Here is a 26291-nt window from a genome sequence, read left to right as displayed (position 1 = left end):
CTCCTGCATTTCCACACAAGACAGAGTCTAGAAACAAGTCCCAAAGTTGCCACCCGCGCCGCCAAGGCGGGGCCACAGCTGGCAGCAGAGACCCGGCTAGCCCAGGGCTCGGAACAGAAGCTGCAGCTGCTGAGAGCGCAGCGTCGAGTCCTTGGAGACGCCAACCGGAGACCCGCCCTCCGCATGTAAGCCAGCCCCGGGAGGCGGGGCGCAGCCAGGTGCTCCCCAGGTAGACGCGTCTTCGCTTTCCCTCTGCTCGGTCGGCGGCCTCCCAGGGCCTACGCAAGAACTCGCGGCGCGCAAATTTCCCCACCCACAACGCTCCTCCGCGCACCCTGGGCGCCTCCTCTGTGTACTCGCTGGGGCCATCCGGGCACCGTGGAGAGCGAGAGTCGGAGTGTCGCCGAGATTTAAGACAGAGGGTCCAGAGATCTCAGGGACCACCAAGCAACAGGGCTCTGGCCCCGAGACTGTTGGAACATGTGCCGGGGAATACAGGTGCGGGGCCCGGAGACGGGGGTTGGGGAGCGGGGGAGAGGTTACCCGGGGAGATACAGGTGCCGGGGCTGAACCCACCGGGCGGATTCCAATGCAAAGCGGAGGGTTGTCCCGGCAAGGGTCCTCTTTGCCCTCGGAGAATTATAGGGCGCAGCATTTATCTCCAGGCACTCCCAGCAGGGGCACTTTCCCGGAGGGCGGAGGGTCCGGACGACCGAAACTGCGCGTGGGGCGCAGTCGCGCGGTGGCTTTGAGTACAACAGGTCGGTGACTCAGTTACCACTGAAACTTGAAGTGCTGAGCTTGGGGCTTTTTTGATGTGTTTTTTTTTTTTTTTTTTTTTTTTTGTTTGTTTGTTTAGCTTGTTTGACAGTTGCCAGACTATGTTTACACTTCTGATTCTACTCAGCCAACTGCCCGTAGTTATCTTCGCATTTCCTCATTGCACAAGAAGTCTAAAGGATACGAAGCATGCCGGAGAAGAAGGTAAGAATGACCGCAATTTCCGAGAAAACCCTCCTGGAAACTGGAGCTGCATATTACAGATCTCTAACGAGAAAGTGTGGTGCTTGAAATTACATGGCCCCTCGAACCTTGGAAGTATTAAACTATCCTTTAGTTTAATCTGTGGCTTATTTGGTAATGTGGGTTTTCATGTTCTTTAAAGTGTATACAAATGTATATTTCCTTTGATAAATATATGTTTTAAGTCGTGGTTTGCGGTTAACTGAATGGAAAGCCTATTTTAACTCTCCTTTTCCTAGATGAACCTACCTGTCAAATTTTTTTTAATATTTATTTATTTATTTATTTTAGTTTTAGGTTGACACAATATCTTTATTTTATATTTATGTGGGGCTAAGGATCAAACCCAGTGCCTCATGCATGCTAGGCGAGCGCTCTACCATTGAGCCACAACCCCAGCCCCAAGCTATATGGCAATTATAAAAAGCACAATTATTTGTTCTTCTAGGAAAGGTGGACAGGGAGTCCAGGCTTTAGTCGGGACTTGTTTTTGCACTCTGGGGATAGAATGCAGGTCCTCATGCAGGGTAGGCAAGCACTCTACCACTATGCCACTCTCCCTCAGTCACCTTGTCTGGACTTGTTATGAGATCCTGAGAAAAGCACTTAATCCCTTTGGACTTGAATATCTTCCTCTGTAAAATGATGGGACAGAATGATATCCCAAGTCCTTTCCTTCTTTCAAACGTCTAATTGTCTAGATAAAGGCAGATGGTTGAGAGATTAGATTTGGTGCTCCCTAACCTAGAAGTCTGCATTTTACCTTCGCCATAATCAGATTAGTTCTTGCCAGGTTAAAAGCCTAACCTAGCAAAACCAGAAAAGGAAAAAAAAAAAAATTCCTCTGGGTGTCAGCATCCTTCTCCTTGTATAGTCATTGTGCTTCCCCACCCAGTGCCAGCACTATGTACTATTCCACATGTTCTTGTCCCTTATCACATCTCATCAGGTCCTACTCGCAACTTATTTTCATTTGAGAACGATCTGTTCCTGTCTTATTAATAATACAGTTGTGTGTGTGTGTGTGTGTTAAGATAGGGCAATCCTTTAACCTAAAGGAATAACATTTTAATGACAAAATTCTAGGCACTTGAATAGGCTAGCTGGTGGGATAGGGAAAGATTTTGGAAGGAAAGAGATCCTCCTTGGTACTCTCTAAGTCACACCATATGTAAGACCATCTATATATAAAGTTGATGGCCTATACTCAGTAGGACCAGATGATACACCACAGAATAATTATGAGTGTATCCATTCATTCACATGACTATGCATAAAAGTCACTTTGAAGGCCATCAAAATTATGGAAGTAATTTAGAAATCATATTTGAGTGTGGAGAACTAGAGATGTCTATGGGAAATGAAAATGAGGGATCCTAAATATTTGAAAAGACAACTACATTATGAATACATAGTACACCAGGCCCTATGCTAGGTGCTGGAGATATAGAAATGAAGTACTGTAATCCCTGCCATGGATACCTTCTTCGTCTGGTGGGGGAGGCAGGTTATAAACAGATAATCTCCAAAAGCTTTGTAACAGAAGTAGAAACAGAGAACCCTGGGAGTGAAAAGCAGTAACCTTGCTCTAGGAAAGAGTTGTATGATACACAGAGAGTGCTTTCCATCTAAAACAGGACATAATAAATGGAGGTGTGAAGACTAGAGGAGTCTCCCTTTCTCTGCCCTGGATACATTCCAAAACTTCCAGTAGAAATCTCAGTACTGAACCCTGTATGTGAGCACTGCATACCACAAGAGTTGATCTGAAAACCAAGATGGCTACTAAGTTACTAATGGGCAGGTAATGTATACAGTGTAGACACTCTAAACAAAGGATGATTCAAATTCTGGGCAAGACTGAGCAAGAGGGGGAGATTTCATCATTGAACCCACAGTGACAGATAACTTAGAAATTGTCTATTTCTGGAATTATCCATCTAATATTTTCAGGCCATGGTTGATCCTAGTAAACTGAAACTATAAAAAGTAAATTTGTCAATAGGAGTACTACTACAACTGAAAAGCAGGGGACAGGTTCCTCCAGCTAAATTCTAATAAATTCTTAGAATGGAGATGAAATCACTTAAAAGGAACTTATTTAGAAAACATGGGGTGGGGCTGGGGCTGTAGCTCAGTGGTAGACCGCTTGCTTTGCACGTGTGAGGCACTGGGTTTGATCCTCAGCACCACATAAAAATAAATAAAGATATTGTGTCCATCTACAACTAAAAAAATATATAAAAAAAAAGAAAACATGGGGTGATAGAAGAAATGAAGAGAAGTGGAATATTTGGGTGGAGGGATTTATAACAGTGAAATGCTTAGACAGTCTCTTAGGAGAGTCTAATATATGAGAAACAGAGAAGGGAAGAGAATCCTAAGAAAGCAGATGCAAAAGACCAGTACTTCATTCAGCTGCAGTCAAGGGGAGAATAGGGGTTCTCACTTGGAGCCAAGGGCACTCCAGGGGTAGGGAAGTTTGCTTCTTTCCAATTAGAAACAAATTCAAGGGTTATTTAGACTCCAAATGACAAAGGACATTATTTTTCCTGATGTAGGAAAAAATTTGACCTGATACTGAAAGTGAACTCTAAGTTTAGCCACTGACAGAAACAGTACTTTCACACAAGGAAGTGGCAAATATCAGCCCCCCAGAAGACACAGTTAATACAGTATTAACAATAATATTTTGATTAATCATAAATACATTCATCACATTGGTATAAATATAATTTAAAGAGAAATTAAAATGTCTATGGCACTCTCATTTTTGTTTTATTTTCAAGTTTAAAAATAGCTCTAGCTGGGCAAGGGTCACACACCTGTAATCCCAGCTACTTAAGGCTGAGAAAGGAGGATTACAAATTCAGGGCCAGCCTGGTTAATTTATTGAGACCCTTCCTCAAAATAAAAAAGGGCTGTGGATGTAGCTCAGTGGTAGAACACTTGCCTAGCATATATGAGACCCTGGGTTCAATACCCTGTACTGGGGGAGGAAAAAAAAAAAGGCAAAGATCAGTACATACCTGAAAAGGAGCAATATAGTAGTAGATTTCTTATTCTCCTTTCTGAAATTAGATTCTATGCAGTAAATATAGCCAAATTGAGCAAGCTATGAGTTGCTTCTTCACTTATCTAATACTTTAAACCTATCCAAGTTGAGTAATACCAGATTATATCTATGAATTGTTTCCATTAGTTGAGTTTAGGTCCAAGAGTTTCTCCCCACAATAGGAAATCTGAGTCTGAGTTTGTTGATCCTATTTTGGGGGATACCTTCTATGTACCAGGCACCTACATCTCTGGGGAGAACAGAGTGCTAACAGAGTAAGTGAAGCACATAGAACACCAGATGGTGCTAATACTATGGAGAAAAGCAGAATATGGACAGGGAGTGTCCAAGGTAGGTGGATAGGGATGGGGATTCAAGGTAACAGTGAACAAAATCCTGAGGTGTGAGGGCAAACTGAAAGGAAAAAAAAAAAGTTCTATTCAAAGAAAAGAGCAAGAACAGAGGCAGGAGAGAACCAGGTGTGCTGGAAGCCAGCATGGAGTGATCAGCACAGAATACTTGAGGGAAAGTGGTAGAAGATAAGGTCAGAGGGGAAACAGCTTGAGGCTCTGATTGCATAGGGCCTTAGGCCGTAGTAAGGGCTTTGGCTTTTATTCTGTGGGAGGCAAGATTGTCATTAGGTTTTTTAAAAGCAAAGTAGGGGGTTGAGTGTTTGTATATGGAAGAAGGAGCAAAATAAAGGAAACAAAGCAAGGAGGATCAGATATCATAAAGCTCTAGGAACCAGTAGAGTAGGAAATTGCAAGGGAGAGAGGAGGGACAGGAGATGTGGAATAAATTTTTAAAAATCAGGGTTGGGGTCGTGGCTCAGCGATAGAAAGCTTGCCTAGCCCATGCGAGGTCCCGGGTTAGATCCTCAGCACCACATTAAAAATAAGTATTGTGTTCAACTACAACTGAAAAATAAATATTTTTTAAAAATTTTAAATCATGCTATGTGGGGCTGGGGATATAGCTCAGTTGGAAGAATGCTTACCTTGTATGCACAAGGCTCTGGGTTTGATTCCCAGCACACACACACAAAAAAAAATCATGCTGTGTGCATATATTAATATACCCCAGGGAATGTCACCTTTACATATAAGTAGAAAGAGCCAATCAAAAATAAATAGAAGAGCCAAGTGCTGTGGCATATGACTGTAATCCCACCAGCTGGGGAGGCTAAGGCAGGAAGATCATAAGTTCAAAGCCAGCCTTAGCAATTTAACAAGACCTTGTCTCAAAATAGAAAATTTAAAAAGGAATGGGCCTTTTTTTTTTTTAGTTGTCAATGGATTTTTTTTTTTAAATATGTGGTGCTGAGATTCAAACCCAGGGCCTCACACATGCCAGGCAAGTGTTCTACCACTGAGCCACTACTCCAACCCCAAAGGGTTGGGCTTTTTATACACCATAATATTTTTTTAACAGATTTATTAAAAGACAAAATTAGGGGCTGGGTTTTAGCTCAGTGGTAGAGCACTTGCCTTGCAAATGTAAGGCACTGAGTTCCGTCCTCAGCATCACATAAAAATAAAATAAACAAAATAGACACAGAATAAAGTATGGGGTTCTTGGCTGGCTGGAAAATAACTGGATAAATAGGATTTATGGTTATAAGCTTTTTGCCTGAAGGAATACCTCAAGCTTTGGCATACAGCATCAGGCACATAGAATAATTACAGATGGCAGTGATTATTAGTATTATTAATGTTATGTAATGGATTCTCTTCATCATAAAATGTTAACCAGGCACATATAGACATTAAAGAGAGTTAAGGTATACACATAAGTATTTGCAATCTTTTAAATGTTATTGTAATATGAAACAGAGATACAAAAATTCACAAAAATTATATCACTTAATGAGTTTTTAAATAAATAAACAGTAAATAAATAAAATAGAGATATTGTGTCTATCTACAATTTAAAAAAATTCTTTTTAAAGAAAATGAACATTAGTGGAACCAACTTAGATGCCCTTCAATAGATGAATGGATTTAAAAAATGTGGCATTTATACACAATGGAATATTACTCAGCACTAAAAAATAACAAGATCATGGCATTTGCAGGCAAATGGATGGCATTAGAGCAGATTATGCTAAGTGAAGTTAGCCAATCCCTAAAAAACAAATGCCAAATGTCTTCTCTGATATAAGGGGGGTGACTAAAAATGGGATAGGGAGGAAGAGCATGAGAAGAAGACTACCACTAAATAGGGAAGAGAGGTGGGAGGGAAAAAGAGGGAGAAGGGGAGTTGCACGGAAGATGGAAGGAGACCCTCATCATTATACAGAATACATGTATGATGTTGTGATGAGAAAAAGAAAAAAAAGTGTGTCACATTAGATTGGATAGAGAGAAATGATGGGAGGGGAGGGGAGGGGAGGAGTAGGGAGGATAGGAAGGGCAGCAGAATAAAATAGACATTATGATTGCTGTATGTATATAGGTGACTCTATGACCAGTGTGATTCTGCAATCTGTACAATCAGAAAAATGAGAAATTATACCCCAATGATTCAAATGTATGAATTGCCAAGATCATTGTAATGTCATGTGTAGCTAATAAAAAAAAAAAAGAAGGGGCTGGAGATGTGGCTCAAGCGGTAGCGCGCTCGCCTGGCATGCGTGCTGCCCGGGTTCGATCCTCAGCACCACATACAAACAAAGATGTTGTGTCTGCCGAGAACTAAAAAAAAATAAATATTAAAAAATTCTCTCTCTCTCTCTCTCTCTCTCTCTCTCTCTCTCTCTCTCTCTCTCCCCCCCCACTATCTCTTTAAAAAATAAATAAATAAATAAAATTTAAAAAAAAGAAAAGAAAATGAACATTAAATTTAAGCATGTAGGTTGGTTTTGACAAATGTGTACACCCATGGAACCATAGTGAAAATGCCCACTGCTCCCAGAAGTTTCTGCAGGCCAGCAGAACGCTCTCTTAGGGCAGCAGAGCCTTCCATTAGGGCCAGCACTAGAGGAACCCTGGGAGCGGCCTGGGGGTGAGAAAAGTGACACTCATATGCCAGAGCACTTGGCTCAGCCAGGTTCTGAGAGGTACTCTGTAATATGTTTATAGCTGTCTTCTTTTGATCTTTCCTTTTACTATTTTGTGACTTTGAAAAGTTTTAATTAAATTGCCAATTTAAAAATAAATAAATAATAAAAAGGGCTAGGGATGTGGCTCAGTGGTTAAGAATTCTTGGGTTCAATTCCCAGTGCCCCCAAAATCAGCCAATCAATCAATCAATCAATCAATGAAAGACCAAAAGAGTGCAAGAAGGAAAATAGAGCAAGGGAGAAGGGGATAAAAGGGGGAAAAACATGAACTGTAAGCAAATTCCATGTATGTACGATTTGTTAGGATGAACACAAATACTATGTGTCATTATAATGCTCTAATAAAAAACATTCAAAAGATAGAAAAAAAAAGACAAAAAAAAAAGTCAAACTATGTCTCTTAAAAGAATGTCTCTAGCCAGGTGCAGTGGTCCACACCTATAATCTCAGCTACTTAGGAGGCTGAGGCAGGAAGATCACAAGTTTCGGGCCAGCATGGGCAATTTAGCAAGACCCTGTCTCAAAATAAAAAATAAAAAGAGGTGAGGTGGACATGTAATTCAGTGGTTAGAGAGGCACTGGGATCAATAGATTGATTGACCCATCAACCTAGATTGATAGATGTCTCTGGCTATTGTTTTAACAACTGCATATAGAGGAACAAGGAGACCACGAGAATTCCATTGTAGGAGTTCCAATGAGGGTTGAGAGGATTGGAAATTTTTTCATTCTGTGCTTTCATTGCTGAACACATAAAATCTACAAGAAGACAAAGAAGAAAGAACGGAATTATTTAATCACACTAATCCCTCCATCCCCCTTCCATTACCATTCTGGGGCAAGAAGCTACTATTTACCACTCATGCTCCACAAACACCTGGGAATCAAACTGACAGGAAAAATAGGTTTATTCTAAGCCAGCTTTGAAGGAAAATAGAGGGGATTTACTCTCAAATCACCATCTTCAGAGAACTCAAGGGCAAGGAAAGCTTTTATAAAAGAAGAGGTGGGCCAGGGTTATGGCTCAGTGGTAGAGCGCTTGCCTAGCATGCATGAGGCGCTGGGTTTGATCCCTGGTACCACACAAAAAATTTTAAAATAAATAAAATAAAGGTATTGTGTCCATCTACAACTAAAAATAATAATAATTAAAAAAATAAAAGAAGAGGAGGTAAAGTGGGACATAGGGCAGGAAATAAACATATAGATTTAAGTTAAAGGAGAACTCATCAGTCTTGGCTTCCTTGGTGTCTGGAGGTAATGGCAACTCTTCAGCGTTTATTTTAGTATGAAGAAGTTTAGAAGTTAAAATAATTTGGAATTTTTAATTCTCAGTATGAGGAAGTTGCCCTTATTTTCAGTGGGAGTCTGTTTCACTTTTAGAATAAAACCCATTATTTAGAATAAAACCCATTATTCAAGCCTAGCTTCCCCCTTAGTTCCAATAGCCATATGTTACTTATAACATAGAAATTGACACACCAGAATAGTGCTTGGCCAAAATAAATACAATGTGAACCACATAAATAATTTTAAAATTTCTAATAGACACCTTTTTAAAAGTAAAAGAAATAGATGACATAAATCTAATAATGTATTTAATTTAACCCAATATCTAAAATGTTATTTCAAAGTGTAAGCAATATTGAGATATTTCATTCCTTTTTTTTTTTTTACCCCAGTAAATCTTTGAAATCCTCTTTGTATTTATACTTAAATCACATGTCAATTCAGACTGTCTTTTTTGTCCCCTCTGGTATTAGGAATTGAACCCAGGAGTACTCTACCACTATGCTACATCCTCAGTCCTTTTTATTTTTTATTTTGAGACGGGGTCTCATAATTTGCTGAGACTGTCCTCAAACTTGTGATCTACCTGCCTCAGCCTCCTGAGTAGCTGGAATTTATAGGCATGCACATCCAGCAGGACTAGCCACTTTTGAAGTACTCAGTAGCCATAAATGGCCAGTGTCTACTGTATTGAACAAAACAGCTCCAGAAGATTCAGACCTGTTTGGATAGAAAATTAATTTGTAGAAAAATAATAAGGGCAAGATATGGCCATTCTCAAAAGGATAAGAATCAATGGTCTACCTGAGGTCACTCACAAATTAATATTGGTTTTCCAGACCATGCTTTCTCAGGAACTATCTTCTGACTGCCCACTTTAATATATTCTTCCTGTGGTAATGGTTAGCATTGAGAAATGTCATCACTTTTAAGTTCTTTTAATCATTTTGATGTAGTTGTTAGAAATTTCTGGATTCCAGTCTAGGTAATATGATCTGGAGCAAAAATCACTTGAACCTTGTTTGGTTGACTCCAGAATGAGTTTAAAGTTTGTGAGTTTTGAAAATGCTACCATGATGGAATGTTCTGGTTTTGTGTCAATCTGTGCTTTGACCTTTATGTTTACTATTGACCTTCCCTGCAAATATAGATGGTGTCCCAAAGGCACTGCAGACATATTTTGGGGTGGGGTAAAAGGAGTCACTCCTTTGGCAGAAGCTGAATGTCTTTTAATTAATCATATAATTAACTTATTTTAATAACTTGGAAGTCCATAATTTTATAAGATTTAATATAAGCTTGAATAAGAAGTATTTAAGATAAAAGTATTAATTTATAATTTTAGAACTTAAAAGGTATCATGATTATTTAATTCAATTCCCAATTTTGCAAATGAGGAAATGCCAGCCCAGAGATACAAATGCCTAATCCCAGTATACAAAGCCGAAAGCTCAAACCAATCAAAACCAAGAATCTGTCTTCCCACTCTCAGTCCATTACTTTTGTCTATTCTACCCCACTAATTTTTCTTAATCAAGATAATAGGGGAACCAGCCTTTGGAAATAGAATAGTGTGATCTGTCAATTATTGGAAAGTAATTGTGTGAAGGGAAAAGTGATATTTGAATAATTTTCATTTATACTAATAATTTTGGATATTACTAAGCCAAGTATTTTCTGGAATCATGTTAGTTTTCATATTTCATATTTATCAGAAATCATTCTTACTGGTGCTGTTTTTTTAAAGTCAGATTTTTAAAGCCATACAAGAAATTTGGTATAATTTAAACACAGAAGAGATCTATTTACTTTTCTACAACTGAAACAGAAATTTTCTGCCTTATGCTTATCAATGTCTGAAATCTTTTTTTGTTCCTTCATTAGTTTTTACATCAAAAGAAGAAGCAAACTTTTTCATACATCGCCGCCTCCTATATAACAGATTTGATTTGGAGCTTTTCACTCCTGGTGACCTAGAAAGAGAATGCATTGAAGAACTTTGTAATTATGAAGAAGCCAGAGAAATTTTCGTGGATGACGATAAAACGGTAATTTGGTTGATGATGTTAATTAGCTGGAAAGTTATTAAACTGTACTTATGAAAGTAGCACTTTCAGTCATTATAGATTTTATGCTTTAAACAAAATCAAGGTTGTATACCTGTTATCTCTTTCTATTTCCTTAAAATGCTAATTACCCTATTGAGACTTGACTCTATACTTAATTACCTGGGTTTATAGTAATTAGCAGGTTATGGGCTATGCTGTGATTTTTGTGTGTTTAATGTCTATTATACTCAATAACAATCTCAGAGTGGAGTGAATTAAACTTCAAGATATTATTTGAGGGCTGGGAATGATATCTCAGTGCTGAGTACTTGCCTAGCAACCACAAGGCTCTGAATTCAATCCTAGCACCCGAAAACAAACAAAAAAAGATATTACTTGAGTTAGTGCTCTGACCTAAACTTCAGTTATTTAAAACTCAGAACTTTTCCCTAGATATCTTACTCTTTTTTGATTACTATTTATTAACATTCTACTACATACCAGATGCTTCATTAGCACTGAGGATACATAATATGTAGCCCCTGCATTCAGGAGTTTATTTTTGGTTTATCTGTGTAATTTAAAGGAAATCTTTTTTAGAAATTCCACCTTAAAATATAATTAAATCCTATCTGTAATGTGGGCATAATGGCACTCACCTATAATTTCAGCAACTTTGGAAACTGAGGCAAGAGATTCCAAGTTGAAAGCCAGTCTTGGCAATTTAGCAAGACCATGAGTGAAAATAAAAACAAGCTGGGCAGGATGGCCTGAGCCTGTAATTCCAGCCACTTGGGAGGCTGAGGCAGGAGTATTGCAAATTTGAGGCCATCCTCAGCAATCTAGAGAGACCTTCAGCAATTTAGTAACACCCCCTCTCAAAATAGGGATAGGGTCATAGCTCAGTGGTAAAGGGTCCCTGAGTTCAATCTAGTACCAAAAGAGTTTAATAAATAAATAACAAAAAGGGCTGAGGGTATAGTCCAGTGGTAGAGCACCCTGGAATTCAATCTATGGTACAAAAAATAATCTTCTCTGTTAATCTTGATAACATAGATAATACTGTGCCTGTTATCTTAAGGAATGTTAATTCTTTACTTTTGTAGATTAAATAACTCCAGCTCTTTTTCCTCTTCCTGAAGCATTTATGTTATTTTTTTACTCAATAAGAACCTCCCAAGGTATCCTTCAAAGACAGGTAGCAATAAAACCTTGTTCTTTATTCTTCTATAATTGTGCCCAGCCTCCCATTTCCTGTAAGTATTTACCACATCTGTTAAAGTGGGAAAACAAAGAATATGCTTTACAGTTGTGCCTGTTGGGATTTTAAACCCATTTTCTAATTTTATCCTGGTTCCTTAAAAATGTATTTATTTATTTATTAAATGTTTATTTTTTAGTTATGCACAATACCTTTACTTTATTTATTTTTATGTGGTGCTGAGGATCTAACCCAGGGCCTCACTGCTAGGCGAGCGCTCTACCACTGAGCCACAACCCCCAACCCCTGGTTCCTTAAAATTTACTTCTATTCTTTCAAGTACCATGGAACTTAAACTGTCTCAGGGGTGTCTTTCCAAGTCAATAAATACCTCTCAATAAAATCTCCTAGCAAACCGTGGGCCCCCTACAATAGAAGAATTCAGGCCCTTTCCAAACACCATAATGAGTTCACTGCCTTAATCTCCACCCTTGGTGCCTTTACTCAAATATGATTATTTCCCAAGGCCTTAGTGAGGGCCCCAAGCAAGTAAGGGAGAAAAGCAAGGCATGGTTTAGAGGGTGGAGAGTGGACCTGGTTCTTTAACCAATTAAGCAGACACAGTGACCGTCCTGGAGAATAGTGTTTTAATTTGAGTGAGTCACACCTTCTGGCTTGAATGTGCTGGTGTCTTACCTGTGGCACATGCCAAGTGTTTACCACCCCTAGTTTGGGTCATTGGGAGCAAATGAAATGATAATAAATTACATAAATTTGGAAATTTTATCTTTTTCTTAGATGACATTTTGGCAGGAATATTCAATTAAAGGACCAGCCACAAAATCAGGTAAGGCAAGAATTGATAAAATTTAATGTTTTCCTTGCCCTCTCTCTATTATAATATACTTTAGTTTTCATTGTTTGAGTTTGGCTGTTTTTCAACATACATACCTTGTAAATCCAAGAAAGATTTCTCAATTATATGTTGGGTTATCTGAGACAGAGAAGGCTACATTCATCATTCATCTACTTACACATTGAAAATCAAGTTTGGTGAGATATTAGGGAAATGAGATAATGGGCTTAAAGCTGTTCAAAACAGCTCAGCTAAGTCAAGACTTGCTCAGAATACTTTTTTGGTTTCAAGTAGTAAACTATTTTAAAGTTTTGTTCCTTTTTTTTTTAACCATTACAAGTAGATGGAATACTAACATTAAGAAAATTAAGATTGCTGGATAGGGCTGGGGTTTAGTTCAATGGTAGAGCACCTGCTTAGCTTGTGAAAGGCTATATTCAATCCCCAGGTCCAGGACAAAAAAAAAGATTGCTAAGTAGAACTAAGTACCTTTTAGAAAGAGGAAATGCTTTTTCTTATCTTTCTTAACTGTCTTCTAAAATTGTTTTAATTGATGCATAATAATTGTACCTATTTCTGGGATACACTGTGATATCTTCATACATGTCTACAATGTGTTATGATCAAATCAAGATATTAAGCATATCTATCACTCCAAACATTTGTCATTTCTTATTAATAATACTCAAAATCCTCTTTTCTAACTATTTTAAAATATATGATTAATTATTAACTATAGTCACCTTGCTGTGCCATACAGAACATTAGAATTTATTCCCTATTCCTCCTTGCTATAATTTTGTACCAAGATTTCCTATTCTTCCCTCCCCTTTATTCTTCAAGCCATTTTTGACTGTTTTTTATATACCCAAACACATATTTTGCCATTTTTTCAGATAGATATCATCCTTTCTACAGGTAACATCACCCTATAGAATACTATATTGTATAGCTACACCAAGTTGCTTAATGAATGTATCTTAGTAGTTAATACCAAAATGTGTAATTGCACAAGGAATGTTTATCCCACTTAATATTGGATGTTATCGTTTTAATGTGACCTATTTAAAATAAACAGGCACTAGAGATGTAGCTCAATGGTAGAATGTTTACAAAGCATGTACAAGGCCCTGGATACTATCCCAGCACTGCCAAAAAAACAAAATAAACAAAAGCCAGGCACAGTGGCACATGCCTGCAATCCCAATGGCTCAAAGGCTAAGGTAGGAGGATTGCAAGTTCAAAACCAGCTTCAGCATCTTAGGCCCTAAGCAACAACTTAGTGAGACTCTTTCTCTAAATAAAATATTTTTAAAATGGGCTGATGTATGGCTCAGTGGTCAAGCACCCCTGGGTTCAATCCCAGTACCATAAATAAATAAATAGAATTTTTTTTAAAAAAGGCTGTAGCTCACTGGTAAAGCACCCCTGGGTTCACTCTCCATTAAAAAAAGAAAAAGAAAAAACAGAGACTGAGAGAGAAAGAGAAATGAAAGATCATTTAAATTTTTTTTCAGGTAGGTTCTCTAGCACAAAATTTTTTTTTAAAGAAATCAGTATCAATGATTAGATGCTTAATAATGTGTTAAAGTTGTTGAAATCATAGATAATGCATTTCAGTTATTGTATTTATATTATTTTTATGATTTCTTTTAAGATGGTAACAGAGAGAAAATTGATGTTATGGGCCTTCTGACTGGATTAATTGCTGCTGGAGTATTTTTGGTTATTTTTGGATTACTTGGTTACTATCTTTGTATTACTAAGTGTAACAGGCAACCATATCCAGGGTAAGTACCAAATAAAAATACTTGATTCATTTTTGCACATTCTATATTGCTATTTTAAAATGACTCAAAGAGCTGCCTATTTTGTTACATAAACTTTATATTCTGGAATAATTTCAAATACACAGGAAGGTTACAAAAATAGTAGAGTTCCCATATATCCTTTAGCCAGTTTCCCTCATTGTTACCATATCATGTTACCATAGTAGGTTTGTCAAAACTATAAAACAACATTTGTGTATTATTACTAAGTAAACTGCAGACTTTATTTAGATTTTACTAGTTTTTCCGTTAGAGTCCTCTTTCTGCTCCAAATCCTCTCTTCTAGCTATTTGGAAATATGCTCTTGGATCCAGTCATGGTAATACATTTAATTGTCATGTCCCAGGCTCCTCTAGTCTCACAGTTGTTTGGTGGCTTAATTTAGCAACACAGTACAATTTAACGATGCTATTTCTAACATGCTTCAAAAGAATATAAGAAATGTCGTATGTGTTACCTTGATTTTTCAGTAATTCCTTTGAAGCCAGAGGCAGACACCTGTGCCCCCCCACCATTATTTCCTAAAGCAAAAAATTCTGTAGTTTATTCTGAGTCAGACTTAATAGACCTATGTGTGGCTTCCCACAAAGAGACAGAATAACTGGCTTTTTACAACTCTTTTTATTGATTCTTTGAATTAAGTATAGATTAATAAAACAAAATTTTTACCAATTAAAGATAATAGCACATTAATAAAGTTTGATAAATATTCATAAAAGCCATAATTATTTGTACAATAGAACCTCATTATTGTTATTGAACTAAGAGGCACTGATTATCTTTCCAGTAAGTATGCATGAGTAGGTAGAGACAACATTATTCAGAAGAAGCAGGCTATTATAGATTGATGCTTACATATGCATAGTCACAATCAGAAATTTTGTGAATAAGCTCATGATCGTGACCAAGTGTGCTTTTTTATGGTAACTTAGTCATTTGATTTATCTTTTTAGAAAATAAGCATTGTTTCTGTATTCTTCTAATAGAGTTGTGTGTGTATATATATATATTTTTTTCAATATATTACATATATATTTCAAAAGAAAAAATATACAGTTTAAAAAAATTTTTTTTAGTTGTAGATGGACACAATACCTTTATTTATTTATCTTTATGTGGTGCTGAGGATTGAACCCAGGGCCTCACACATGTTAGGTGAGCACTCTACCACTAAGCCACAACCCCAGCCCCAGAGTTGGTTGTTTGTTTGTTTTTTTTTTTTTTTTTTTTTTTTTTTTTTGCAAGATTCTTCATCTTCTAATTTAAGGCTAAGTTTCAACCCCTGTCAAATCAAATTTAAATTCTACAAACCCCTTACCTGAATCTTCAAAAATACCACTGTTGATGTAGTGAAAAACAAAGAAAAACTGAGAAAATAACTGTTCCAAATTGGAGTAGATGATATGATGATTAATGCAATGTGTGATCCTGGACCAGAAAAATAAATTGGTATCAGTGTTAAATTTCTTGGATTTGGAAAATAGGTGAAGATCTTTTTAAAAACATGTAATTATATAATGGTTCTAAAATTTTATTGGCAATTACTGTTAAAAAAAAAAAAGCAGGCCAGGTGCTGTGGTGCATGCCTGTAGTCCCAGAGGCTTGGGGGGGTGGGGGGTGGGTTGGCGGTGAGACAGGAGAATCGTGAGTTCAAAGCTAGCCTCAGCAATGGCAAGGCCCTAAGCAACTCAGTGCAACCCTATATCTAAATAAAATATAATACATAGGGCTGGGGATGTGGCTCAGTGGTTGAGTAACCCTGAGTTCAATCCCTGGTACCAAAAAAAAAAAAAAAAAGCAGCTAATTAAAGCAAACAGCAAAAATGTTTAACTGCTTAAGTTTTCTTTTTTAGGTCTGGGGGTTTAGCTCAGTGTTAGAGTACTTACCTAGCTTTCACAAGGTTCCATGTTTGATATCCAGAACAGGAAAAAAAAATTAAATTGCATAATGCAATTAATTTGTGCTTTTCTTGGCACAAAGTAGGATTAAAAATTTTCTTGAAGACCCTAATCTCCACTATTAATATGTTTTTAGATGCTATCATAGCAATGGAAATAATTTTTAAAGTGATTCACACAGATGAGACCAAAAAAAACTACTTTAAAATTTCTTCAACAGATATTACTTTTATTAATTTTTAGAGAAGCTGGACACAGTGGCACAGTGTGTAACTCCAGCAACTCAGACGTGGAGGTGGGAGGATCACAAGTTCAAAACCAGCGTAGGCACTTTAGTGAAACCCTGTCTCAAAACAAAAAAATAAAAAGGGGTTGAGGATATAGCTCAGAACTTTTTACATTGTAGAACTAAATGAAATTAGTAAATATAAAAGATACATTTCTCCCTAAATTTAATTTTTTTTTTTTTTTTTTTGTGGCACTGGGGCTCAAACTCAGGGCACTCTACCAGCTGAGGCTGGAGAATCACGAGTTTGAAGCCAATGTTGGCAATTTCAGGAGACCTTGTCTGGGGATGTAGCTCAGTGGTAGGGTGCCCCTGAGGTCAATCCCAGTACTACAAAAAATAAGAAGAAGAAAAAAAAGTTTAACATGTCATGTGTGATGGTGACCTCTGTAATCCCAGCTACTTAGGCTGAGGCAGGATTCCAAATTCAAGGCCAGCCTCAGCAATTTAGCAAGACTCTGTCTCAAAATAAAATAAAAATGGCTAGGGATATAGCTCTGTGGTTCTCTGAGTTCAATCTCTGTGATCTCCTAAATTCAATTCCCAGTATCACACACACAAACAAAAAAAATTAATGTTAAAATGGCAATTTTATGATAAATAGGTATTGTCACATTTTTTTTAAACTGGAAAAAAGAGTAAGAGCTTAACGCAACAGAAGTGGAATTAAGATTCATGTATTAGAGGAGAAGAGTTGAAGTTGTGAGAGTAGGCAAGTTCTCTGAATGTAATTAAAGGACAGAAGGGAAGAGACAGAGTCTTACAGGATGCCCCCCACTAAGTATGCAGAAAAAAGAGGAGGAGCCAGCAAGGAGGGGAGAAAAAGAAGGAACATAAATTGTAATTCTACCTCATGCTGAAATTCTTGGAAAACTCCCTGAGGCATTATGTGACCTATGGGCATGGACTAAGAAGTCTGTGTCTATAAATTCTGTAGAAATTTCAGAAGTGAGAGAAAGTAAGGAAGAATTTGTTTAATTTTTCTTAAGCCACTATCTTTAAGCTGAAGACCTATGTTAATTTTCCTCATTCAGTATATAGGACTTTTCTAGTATATAAGTCATTTTCTAGGACTTTTGACCAAGATTTTATTTACTGTGGGTTTTTCACCAGCTAGAGGAATCCACAGGTTAATTAAAACATAGGCAGAATTTGTCTTTGGAGATTCTTCTTGATGTCTAGCTTTCCTTTTCTCCTACCCCATTCATAATGTTTTTCGGGGAAAAAAAAACCTCTTGGGGCTACAGTTGTAGCTCCATGGTAGAGTGCTTGCCTAACGTGTGAAGCACTGGATTTGATCCTCAGCACCACATAAAATAAAACAAAAGTATTGTGTCCATCTACAATTAAAAAAAAATTTTAAATGAAATCTCTTGTATGTCCTCATGTTTAATAACTGCATTCAGGCTAGGGGTGTGGCTCTGTGGTAGAGCACTTGCCTAGCAGGTGCCAGGCCTGGGTTCCATCTCCAACACTGAAAAAAAAAAAAAATCACTCAAGGTCTGTGGTATCTATGATAGCACATGCATTAATTAGTGTCTTCGTGCTTGATGATTTCTTCTCTCTGCTTTATTTTTCTACTTTTCTACACCACTCTGTCTTCCTTATTTTGTTCCTTTTTTTTAACCCCCAGAAATATCATATTCATAATTTTTTCCCTGCATGAGGATAGAAAAAGAATTCAAATTCATGGGGAGGTTAGGCAAGGTGCTGCTCTAGTAGTCCTAGCTACATGGGAGATTGGGGCAGAAGGATCACTTGAGCCCACAGGTTCAAGGCCAGCCTAGGGAACATAGTGAGACCCTCATTTAAAATAAATAAATAAATAAGCACCACATGGGGGGTTAAGTGGTAACATGATTATGGCATGTCTTCTGTATATGTCATTGTGAAATATAAAACCCTGGATATCTCCTTTTAAAAGTAAGGTTAGTTAAACTTAACGTTAGTGTAGTGTAATACCAGTGTAGTATACAAATAATTTTTCATCCATTGTGTCTGATCCTCTGAACTGTTGAGTTCTAGAGGACATTTCAAGCTAGGTTTACTAGACATGCTCTTTTAAATACTAAAGAGCTCTTTTAAATACTAACTTTGAAATACTAAAGTGCTTTATTTATTGTCCCAGGAAATTCTTCTAGCAGAGTCATTTGTTCACTTTCTGTATTTCACAAGGCTGAAAGTAGTGAGAGGGGAAGAGAATACTTGAGAAAGAAAAACAATTTTTAAAAAAAGATCATGGTCAGAAAAATTTGCCTCTGTGTAAAACATACCAAAAAATGGAAAATTCTAAAATCTTTTCCATTCTTGGTTCCTGTATTTTGTGGAAGAAAAGAGGCATAATATGATATCCAGTTTTAAGATATTATTAGTGCATACTTTCTGATTTTAATCACATAAGATATATGAGGTATAAGAAAACACTAGGTAGTATTTAATGACTGATGTAATCATTACATAGTTTCTATAGTTTTTTGTTTGTTTGTTATTTTTATTTTTTTGGTTCTAGAGATTGAACCCAAGAGTATTTTACTATTGAGCTTCATCCCAAGAACTTTTTAATTTTTATTTTGAGACAGGGTCTTCCTAAGTTGTCCAAATGGCCTTGAACTTGATCCTCCTGTCTCAGCCTCCTAAGTAACTAGGATTACCGATGTGAGCCACTGTGCACTGCTTCTATGTATTAAATTTTGAAAGTCAACATGGAAAATTTTTGTTAGAATAAAATATCTGTCTACCCCATCCCCTGTAAGCAAACACACAGAACTTTTTCATCGTAAGCTGATGAATGTGGCAAGTGACTGACCTCTCATGAGTGCATTCCAGACTTCTGACAGAGGAGGAATTGTGTTGAGCCCTCTAAGTAAACTTGTGATCCTCTCAGTTGCCTCTCAACTATTGAAGGGCTGATTATCCAGCTCCTAGATTTACACAGACTTTTGCTTTTCTTCTTTCTGCAATTTTTCTCTTTCCCTCCAATTTCAAATCTCATTATTACCTTCAAAAGGAAAAGGTGTCTTAAAGAACCAGTTGGCTGACTTAGCTTGGGAAAGTTCTCTGTAAATTGTCTGTGTCTTAATGGGAAGTATACTGTAAACATTGACTAGAGGTCAATATTGACTGTAAGTTTTAATTATCTCATTAGCCGTAACTATAGGAGGTTAACTTATGTAAGGGTACTTTATAGACAGCCAACTTTATAATCTAAACAGATTTACTTCTTAATGCTTCAGTTACATTTCATAATTCACAATGGGAAGAGAAAACAGTAGATTTAAAACACCAGACCCATGTTGCAACTTCCATTGACTGGCAAGGTTTTGTGAAAATGGTCGACTGAACCAAGCCATTTATGTATTTATTTTCCTGTGGGGGGGGCGGGGAATATATATATATATATATATATATATATATATATATATATATATATATATATATGGCTTAGATTAGTGGAAGGGGAAAACACAATTCTAAGAAAAGGATCAATACCAGTGAAAACATAGAGAAGGGCCCAAGAATTTGCTGCAAACACAGGGTAGTATCAAGAAATTACTCAGCAAGAGCAGAGAACTGTAAAAACTAAGGCAAGACCAGAATAAGGGAGGCTTTCAAGAGGAGGCTCAGGAGTCAACCTGATTCGGTGGCAAGTAGGCTGCAGTTAGACTTTTAAGGAGGAGAGCAACATGAAGGAAGTACTGTTTGCTGTCTTAGAGGTATGGAGTTAGAGGTAGGAGGGAACAGAAGACAAAGGAGGATACCAGCCATTGTGATTATCTCTGTGGCATTTATTTCCTTGGCTTGAAGTTGTCCCCCTCAACAAAGCCTCGATTTGGCATCACATCATACTTTTGAGAAAATTTTCAGTGAAGAGGGAGTGAAAGAAAATTCACACATTTTGGATTCTTACTAAGTGTGCCAGACACTGCTAGAAGCTATATATACAACATCCTCCTGGGTTTTCACAAAACAATTCTGCTGTAGCTTTTACTATCCCCATGTTAGAGAGGAGGAAACAGGTAGTTTGAGTTCATTCATATATCTATGAAATGACTGTCAAGTTTCAAACCATGTCTGACTTGGTCTTTCCCTATACCAAGACTCTTTCAGAGTTGTGGGTAAACTATAAAACAGTTGTTATATTAATAAATTGAGTTCAACATTTATCAAAATATTTAATTTTTTAATATTTTTTTTAGCTTTAAGTAGACACAATATCTTTATTTTATTTTTATGTGGTGTTGAGTATCGAACCCAGTGCCTCAAGCATGCCAGGCGAGCATGCTACTACTTGAGCCATATCCCCAGCCCAGAAAATATTTAATTTTTAATATTAATCATATTAATCCAAAAATGCTGCCTTTCCTAGACCTAAACACGATCTCTCTGTTTAGTTCTCCAGCCATCTATGCCAGAAGGGGCAGACACACTCCCTCCATCATTTTCAGAGGACCCGAGGAAGCTGTCTTATCACCGTCACCAACTTCTTTGGAGGACACAGGACTGCCTTCTTATGAACAGGCAATGGCACTGACCAGAAAACACAGTGTTTCACCACCACCACCATATCCTGGGCCAGCAAGAGGATTTAGGGTATTTAAAAAGTCTATGTCACTCCCGTCTCACTAAGAACACCCTGTACTTCGGCATAAGAAATCCATGCTATTTGAATGGTTTGTTCTCCCTGAACCAAAAAAGATTCAGCTCGTTATGACAAACTGCATAGAATAAAGGAAGAGTAAGCACCATGAACCACACCACAGTTCCATTTGCATCTTGGACCCGAAAGTGATTGTCATCAGCTTGGTAAGAGAATTTGGCGCCAAGAGCAACATGGTGACACACACGTGTAATCTCAGCTACAGGGGAGGCGGAGGCAGGAGGATCACAAGATCGAGACCAGCCTGAGCAAGTTAGTGAGGTATCTCAAAACAAAATTTAAAAAAATGGCTGAGTGTGTAACTCAGTGGTAGAATTGCCTGGCACATGTGAAGCCCTGGGTTAGATTTCCCCACCATGCAAAAAAGGGAGAGAGAAAAAGAAACAGAATTTGATTATATAATTCTCACAGTTAATAAGAAAGCACTTTTAAATAATGTATATTTTAAAGGTTCAAAAATCTTTGTTAATGGCTGGAGATTTAACTCAGTTCGTAGAGTTATTTGCCTTGAATGCACAATGCCCTGGGTTTAATCCCCAGCACCACAAAAACAAAACAACAACAACAACAAAAAAACACCTTTGTTAGTATCTTTTGTCCAGATAAAAGTTGTAGATTTCTTCTGTTGAATATTTTAAAAAGTAAGAATTTCTAGTCATTACTTATCCCAAGTCATGATATTGAACCCACTATTTGGATTTTTTTGTGAGAGGAGGTGGAAATACTTCACAGAATTCAACATTTTAATATAAATTTGTGACCTTAACATAAACACTGGTTTTATATTTTAAATTATTGCCTACTATTCACCATATTATGCAGGTATTAGTTCTTAATGCTTATAATAAGTCATGTTTTATTATCAGGAGTGGGGTCAGTAGAAATACTGTTTGATACAATTTAGTTCTTCGTATGGTACAGTGTTGCAATGGCAAGGATTTATAAAAGTTGTTATGGTTTCAAATAAATAATCCTCTAATTTAGGACTAGAGCTTGATAAAATTGCCCTCATTTCTGATGAGGAGATACTCCATCTGCATTAATAAAAAATCTACATCTACATCATTCAATCTCTGGAAAATATAAATAGTTTGAGAATCTAGTAAAAGTATTTAACTATTAAAATAATAATAATTAAATTTGCCAGAAAACCCTTATATCTTGTCTTTTTTTTTTTTTTTGGTGCTGAATATTGAAGATAGGCCTTGTGCCTGCTAAGCACAGGCTCTACCACTAAGCTATTTCCCCAGGACCTACCACTTCTTCCCTTGCATCTTTTAATATGTCTGAACACAAAAGAAAAACGCCATATGTAATAATTTTAACCAGTACTTTATGTCTATTTTAATTATGTATATAGCCAGTTTTTCCCTAAGAATGTTGCATAGTGGGTAGGGGATATAGTTCAATGATAGAATCTGTGCTTAGTATTTACCAAAGACCTTGAGTTATATCCCCAGCACACACACACACACACACACACACACACACACACAAATCTAGCTGAGTATAAGTTAGTATAAGTTATAAATCTCTGGTATATATGTGTCCTAATTTATATGCATAAGTGAATTTGTTTCCTCTTTGTAAGAGGTCAAGAAATATACTCCTGCCAAGTGTTGTGGTATATGCCTATAATCCCAGCAGCTAGGGAGGCTGAGGCAGGAGGATCACAGGTTTGAAGCCAGACTCAGCAATTTAGCAAGGCTATATGCAACTTAATGAGACCCTGTCCCAAAATAAAAAATAAAAGGGCTGGGGATGTGGCTCAGTGGCTAAGCACCCCTGGATTTAGTCCCTGGTACCCCCCCCCAAAACAAAAGAAAGAAAGAGGGCTGGGGTTGTGGCGCAGTGGTGGAGCGCTTGCCTCTCACGCATGAGGCGCTGGGTTCAATCCTCAGCACCACATAAAATAAATTGCATTTATCTACAATAACAACCAAAAAAAGTATTTTAAAAAAAAGGAAGAAAGAAAAAAAATAACATACTCCTAAAAAATAAAATAGAAAATTCTGTTCTTTATGTTCTTGCAGGCATTGCATTTTCCTATTATTTAAAATCATTTATAAAATATTACTTTATTTTATAATTTTTACAGAGACGGGACTTCAAACCCATGTGCATTTGATAATTCCTTCCAAATTAAATGTTTAGAAAATATGTATCATATTACAGTTCATATGTGTGTCTCTCTTTTATAACAGCATGATCTTCATTAAGACAAATAAAAGTAAGACCTTAATTATTAGGCACTGTTAAATTATCCTTGTAGAGGCTCAGAGTCTGTTTAGTTTCTTATTACAAATAAATCATCTAGCAACGTTTAGATTTAATTAGGAAAATGTTTCATTAAGCCACCCACATTATCTATAAAATTCTATTAGTCATATCTTGACTTTACATAAGCACTTTTTGTCTTGTTGCTATGCATTTTTTTTAGTTGTAAGTGGACACAATACCTTTATTTTATTTATTTATTTTTTTAATGTGATGCTGAGGATTGAACCCAGTTGCCTCACATATGCTAAGCAAGAGCTCTACCACTGAGCTACAACTCCGGCCCTTGTTACTATACATTTTACACTTACTTTAATCCCCTTTTTACGAAGTGAGCAAAGTCAAGATTGCCAGTAACCTTTTAAAGAATAAGTATCAGACTAAGATATAACTTGCCTAAAATCCAACAAGTTCGTGAGAGGTGGGTTTAGATTGAGTACGTACACTTTTCAGGTCCCAACTCATGCCTATAGAATTACACTGCTTCTAATTATAATCCAAGGATCTTGTTAATTAATTCTAAATCCATGAGAAAAATTTACAAGCACTTCTCACATAGACATACATGTACATAAGTACACATATCACATGTGTATGTATAATGTTTTTACATACATGTGAGGAATATTTGGGTTAAATACAAATAAAAAATGTGTGTATCTTTTACTGAATCGTAATTTGAAATGTTCCATGAATTCCTTTACTTATACTGACTCCCAAAAGTAAAACTGCAAAGTTCGCTTCACAGTCTGTGACAACCCCACCCTGTCCCAACAGCAGCCTAGAGATATCAACTGCCATCGTTTAGTGCAAACGGGATGCTCTGACTTGAGTGAATCTAGAATTAATTCTTGTGATTGTGAAGTCACTGGTATTTATAGAGCCTCCAAGACTGAGATCATAATACTTTAAATATAAAAGGACAATGTGAGAGAACCATTGTTGACATATGCTTATAATGATGGAAAGGGAACTATCTCAACATAAAACCCCTGATGTATATCTATTTCATTCACTTCTTTCTGTGTCTGTTGTATATCTGGTAAAATTGTTGTTTGATTTAATTGACCTGTTTTGTTTATGCTTCCCCAGGTTATTGATTAGTGCTAACCATTAAATCTATTTTCACTTGAGGTTTTATATATAATTAGATAAGTTTTTCACTTTATCACAATCAGAAAATGAATGGAATATGGAAACAAAAGGAATAAGAATAAGACAACCTTATAAATGTGTATTTGTCTTGAATAAGACAAATACACATTTATAAGGTTATACCTTTAGTAGGATAGATAATTCTACATAGAATATTCTCTTTTGAAAATGAAAAAAAGGACAAATTCTATGAAAAACTTTTGTATCTATTAATGTCTTCTGAGTGAATACAGACAAATGTGGAGAACTCTCAGAATAATTAAAAACTGTAGGGTTGGGGGCATAGCACAGTGGTAGAGCATTTGTGTAGCATATACAAGAACCTAAATTTGATCCCCAGCTACACAAAAACAAAACAAAAGAGCTGGGCACAGTAATCCCAGCAACTGGGGAGGCTGAGGCAGGTGGATCACAAGTTCAAGAACAGCCTCAGCAATTTAGTCAGACTCTGTCTTAAAAGATAAAAAGGACTGGGGACATAATTTAGTGGTAAAGCTCCCCTAGGTTCAGTACTCGTAACACACACACACACACACACACACACGAAGTGAGGGATATTGTCCTCAGTATCTTTGATTTCCCATTTCCCTTTAATATTCTAAACAATTTTTTCTATTTCTCAGAAAATTTATATATATGCATACTCTTATATGTAGAATAGACTTTTTTGGGTACTGGGGGTTGAACTCAGGGGCATTCGCCCACTAAGCCACCTCCCCAGCTCTATTTTGTATTTTATTTAGAGACAGGGTCTCACTGAGTTGCTTAGTGCCTTGCTGTTACTGAGGTTGGGTTTGAACTCACGATTCTCCTGCCTCAGCCTCCTGAACCACTGGGATTACAGACATGCACCACTGCGCCCGGCTAGAAGAGACTTTTAATGCTAAATGATTTGTTAATGCTTAACAAAAGCTCTCTATATTATTCATATTGTTTTTCTTTTATTTGAATTTTATTTGTTATTAGTTTGATTTGTTTATTTGAATTTTATTAGCTATTAATTTGATTTGAAATATATATGACATTTATACTATTAAAGGAATGTCTAGCATTTCTATAATTTTTTAAATTTAATATCCTGTCTATATGGTCACTTTGGAACATGTATGACATATATTGATGCCTTCAACCTTCTGAATTACGTTTCCTCCAACCAATCTCTCTCTCTCTCTCTCTCTCTCTCTCTCTCTCTCTCTCTCTCTCTCTCGGAATGTACACTGGGGATTGAACCCATGGGTACTTTACTACTGAGCTACATCTCAGCCCTTTTTATTTTTCATTTTGAGACAGGGTCTGGCTCAATTGCCAGATTTGGCCTTAAACTTGACATCCTGCTGTATCAGCCTTCTAAGTTGCTGGTATTATAGGTATGGGCCTGGCTCCTCCAACATTTTTTGTTTAAAAATGTTTTCTAACAGCTTAACAGTTTAAAGTAATCCCGTACAAATATATCTGTATTTTCATTACCTTAAAAGAGCAATCCTTTCTTTTGAACACATTTTTTCCTAAAATCTAATTGTGTTTTTGTTTTAATGAATTTCTTGTTCAATACACTTTTTATATATGTAAATAAACTTTATTCTAAGTAAACATTTATTGCTTATTTCATTTAAATATTCTTCTTCCTCATATAATAGCATATTGTGACATATGC

General features: G+C 36.7%; 1 protein-coding gene across 1 annotated transcript; it reads left to right on the top strand.

Annotated features, from left to right (window-relative positions):
* Positions 1 to 276: 276 nt before the first annotated feature.
* Positions 277 to 26227, top strand: Prrg4 (proline rich and Gla domain 4). Its single transcript, XM_046467545.2, has 6 exons — positions 277 to 498; positions 860 to 984; positions 10314 to 10477; positions 12477 to 12525; positions 14192 to 14324; positions 20940 to 26227. Exons 2-6 carry the CDS (start codon positions 882 to 884, stop codon positions 21172 to 21174), a joined length of 684 nt encoding a protein of 227 aa, XP_046323501.1. The 5' UTR covers positions 277 to 498; positions 860 to 881; the 3' UTR covers positions 21175 to 26227.
* Positions 26228 to 26291: the final 64 nt, after the last annotated feature.

Source organism: Marmota monax, unplaced genomic scaffold (genome assembly GCF_021218885.2).
Source record: "Marmota monax isolate L192 unplaced genomic scaffold, Marmota_monax_Labrador192_F-V1.1 WCK01_AAM20220418_F8-fsc00135, whole genome shotgun sequence".
Taxonomy (NCBI): domain Eukaryota; kingdom Metazoa; phylum Chordata; class Mammalia; order Rodentia; family Sciuridae; genus Marmota; species Marmota monax.
The sequence above is the reverse complement of the archived record's forward strand: the minus strand, read 5'-3'. Positions and strand labels throughout refer to the sequence as shown.

Excerpts from the sequence above, each read along its gene's own strand:
- Prrg4 (XM_046467545.2), top strand. The coding sequence starts at position 882 with ATGTTTACACTTCTGATTCTACTCAGCCAACTGCCCGTAGTTATCTTC. Across the intron at positions 985-10,313 it reads GAAGCATGCCGGAGAAGAAG|TTTTTACATCAAAAGAAGAA; the intron begins GTAAGAATGACC and ends TTCCTTCATTAG. Across the intron at positions 14,325-20,939 it reads AACAGGCAACCATATCCAGG|TTCTCCAGCCATCTATGCCA; the intron begins GTAAGTACCAAA and ends CTCTCTGTTTAG.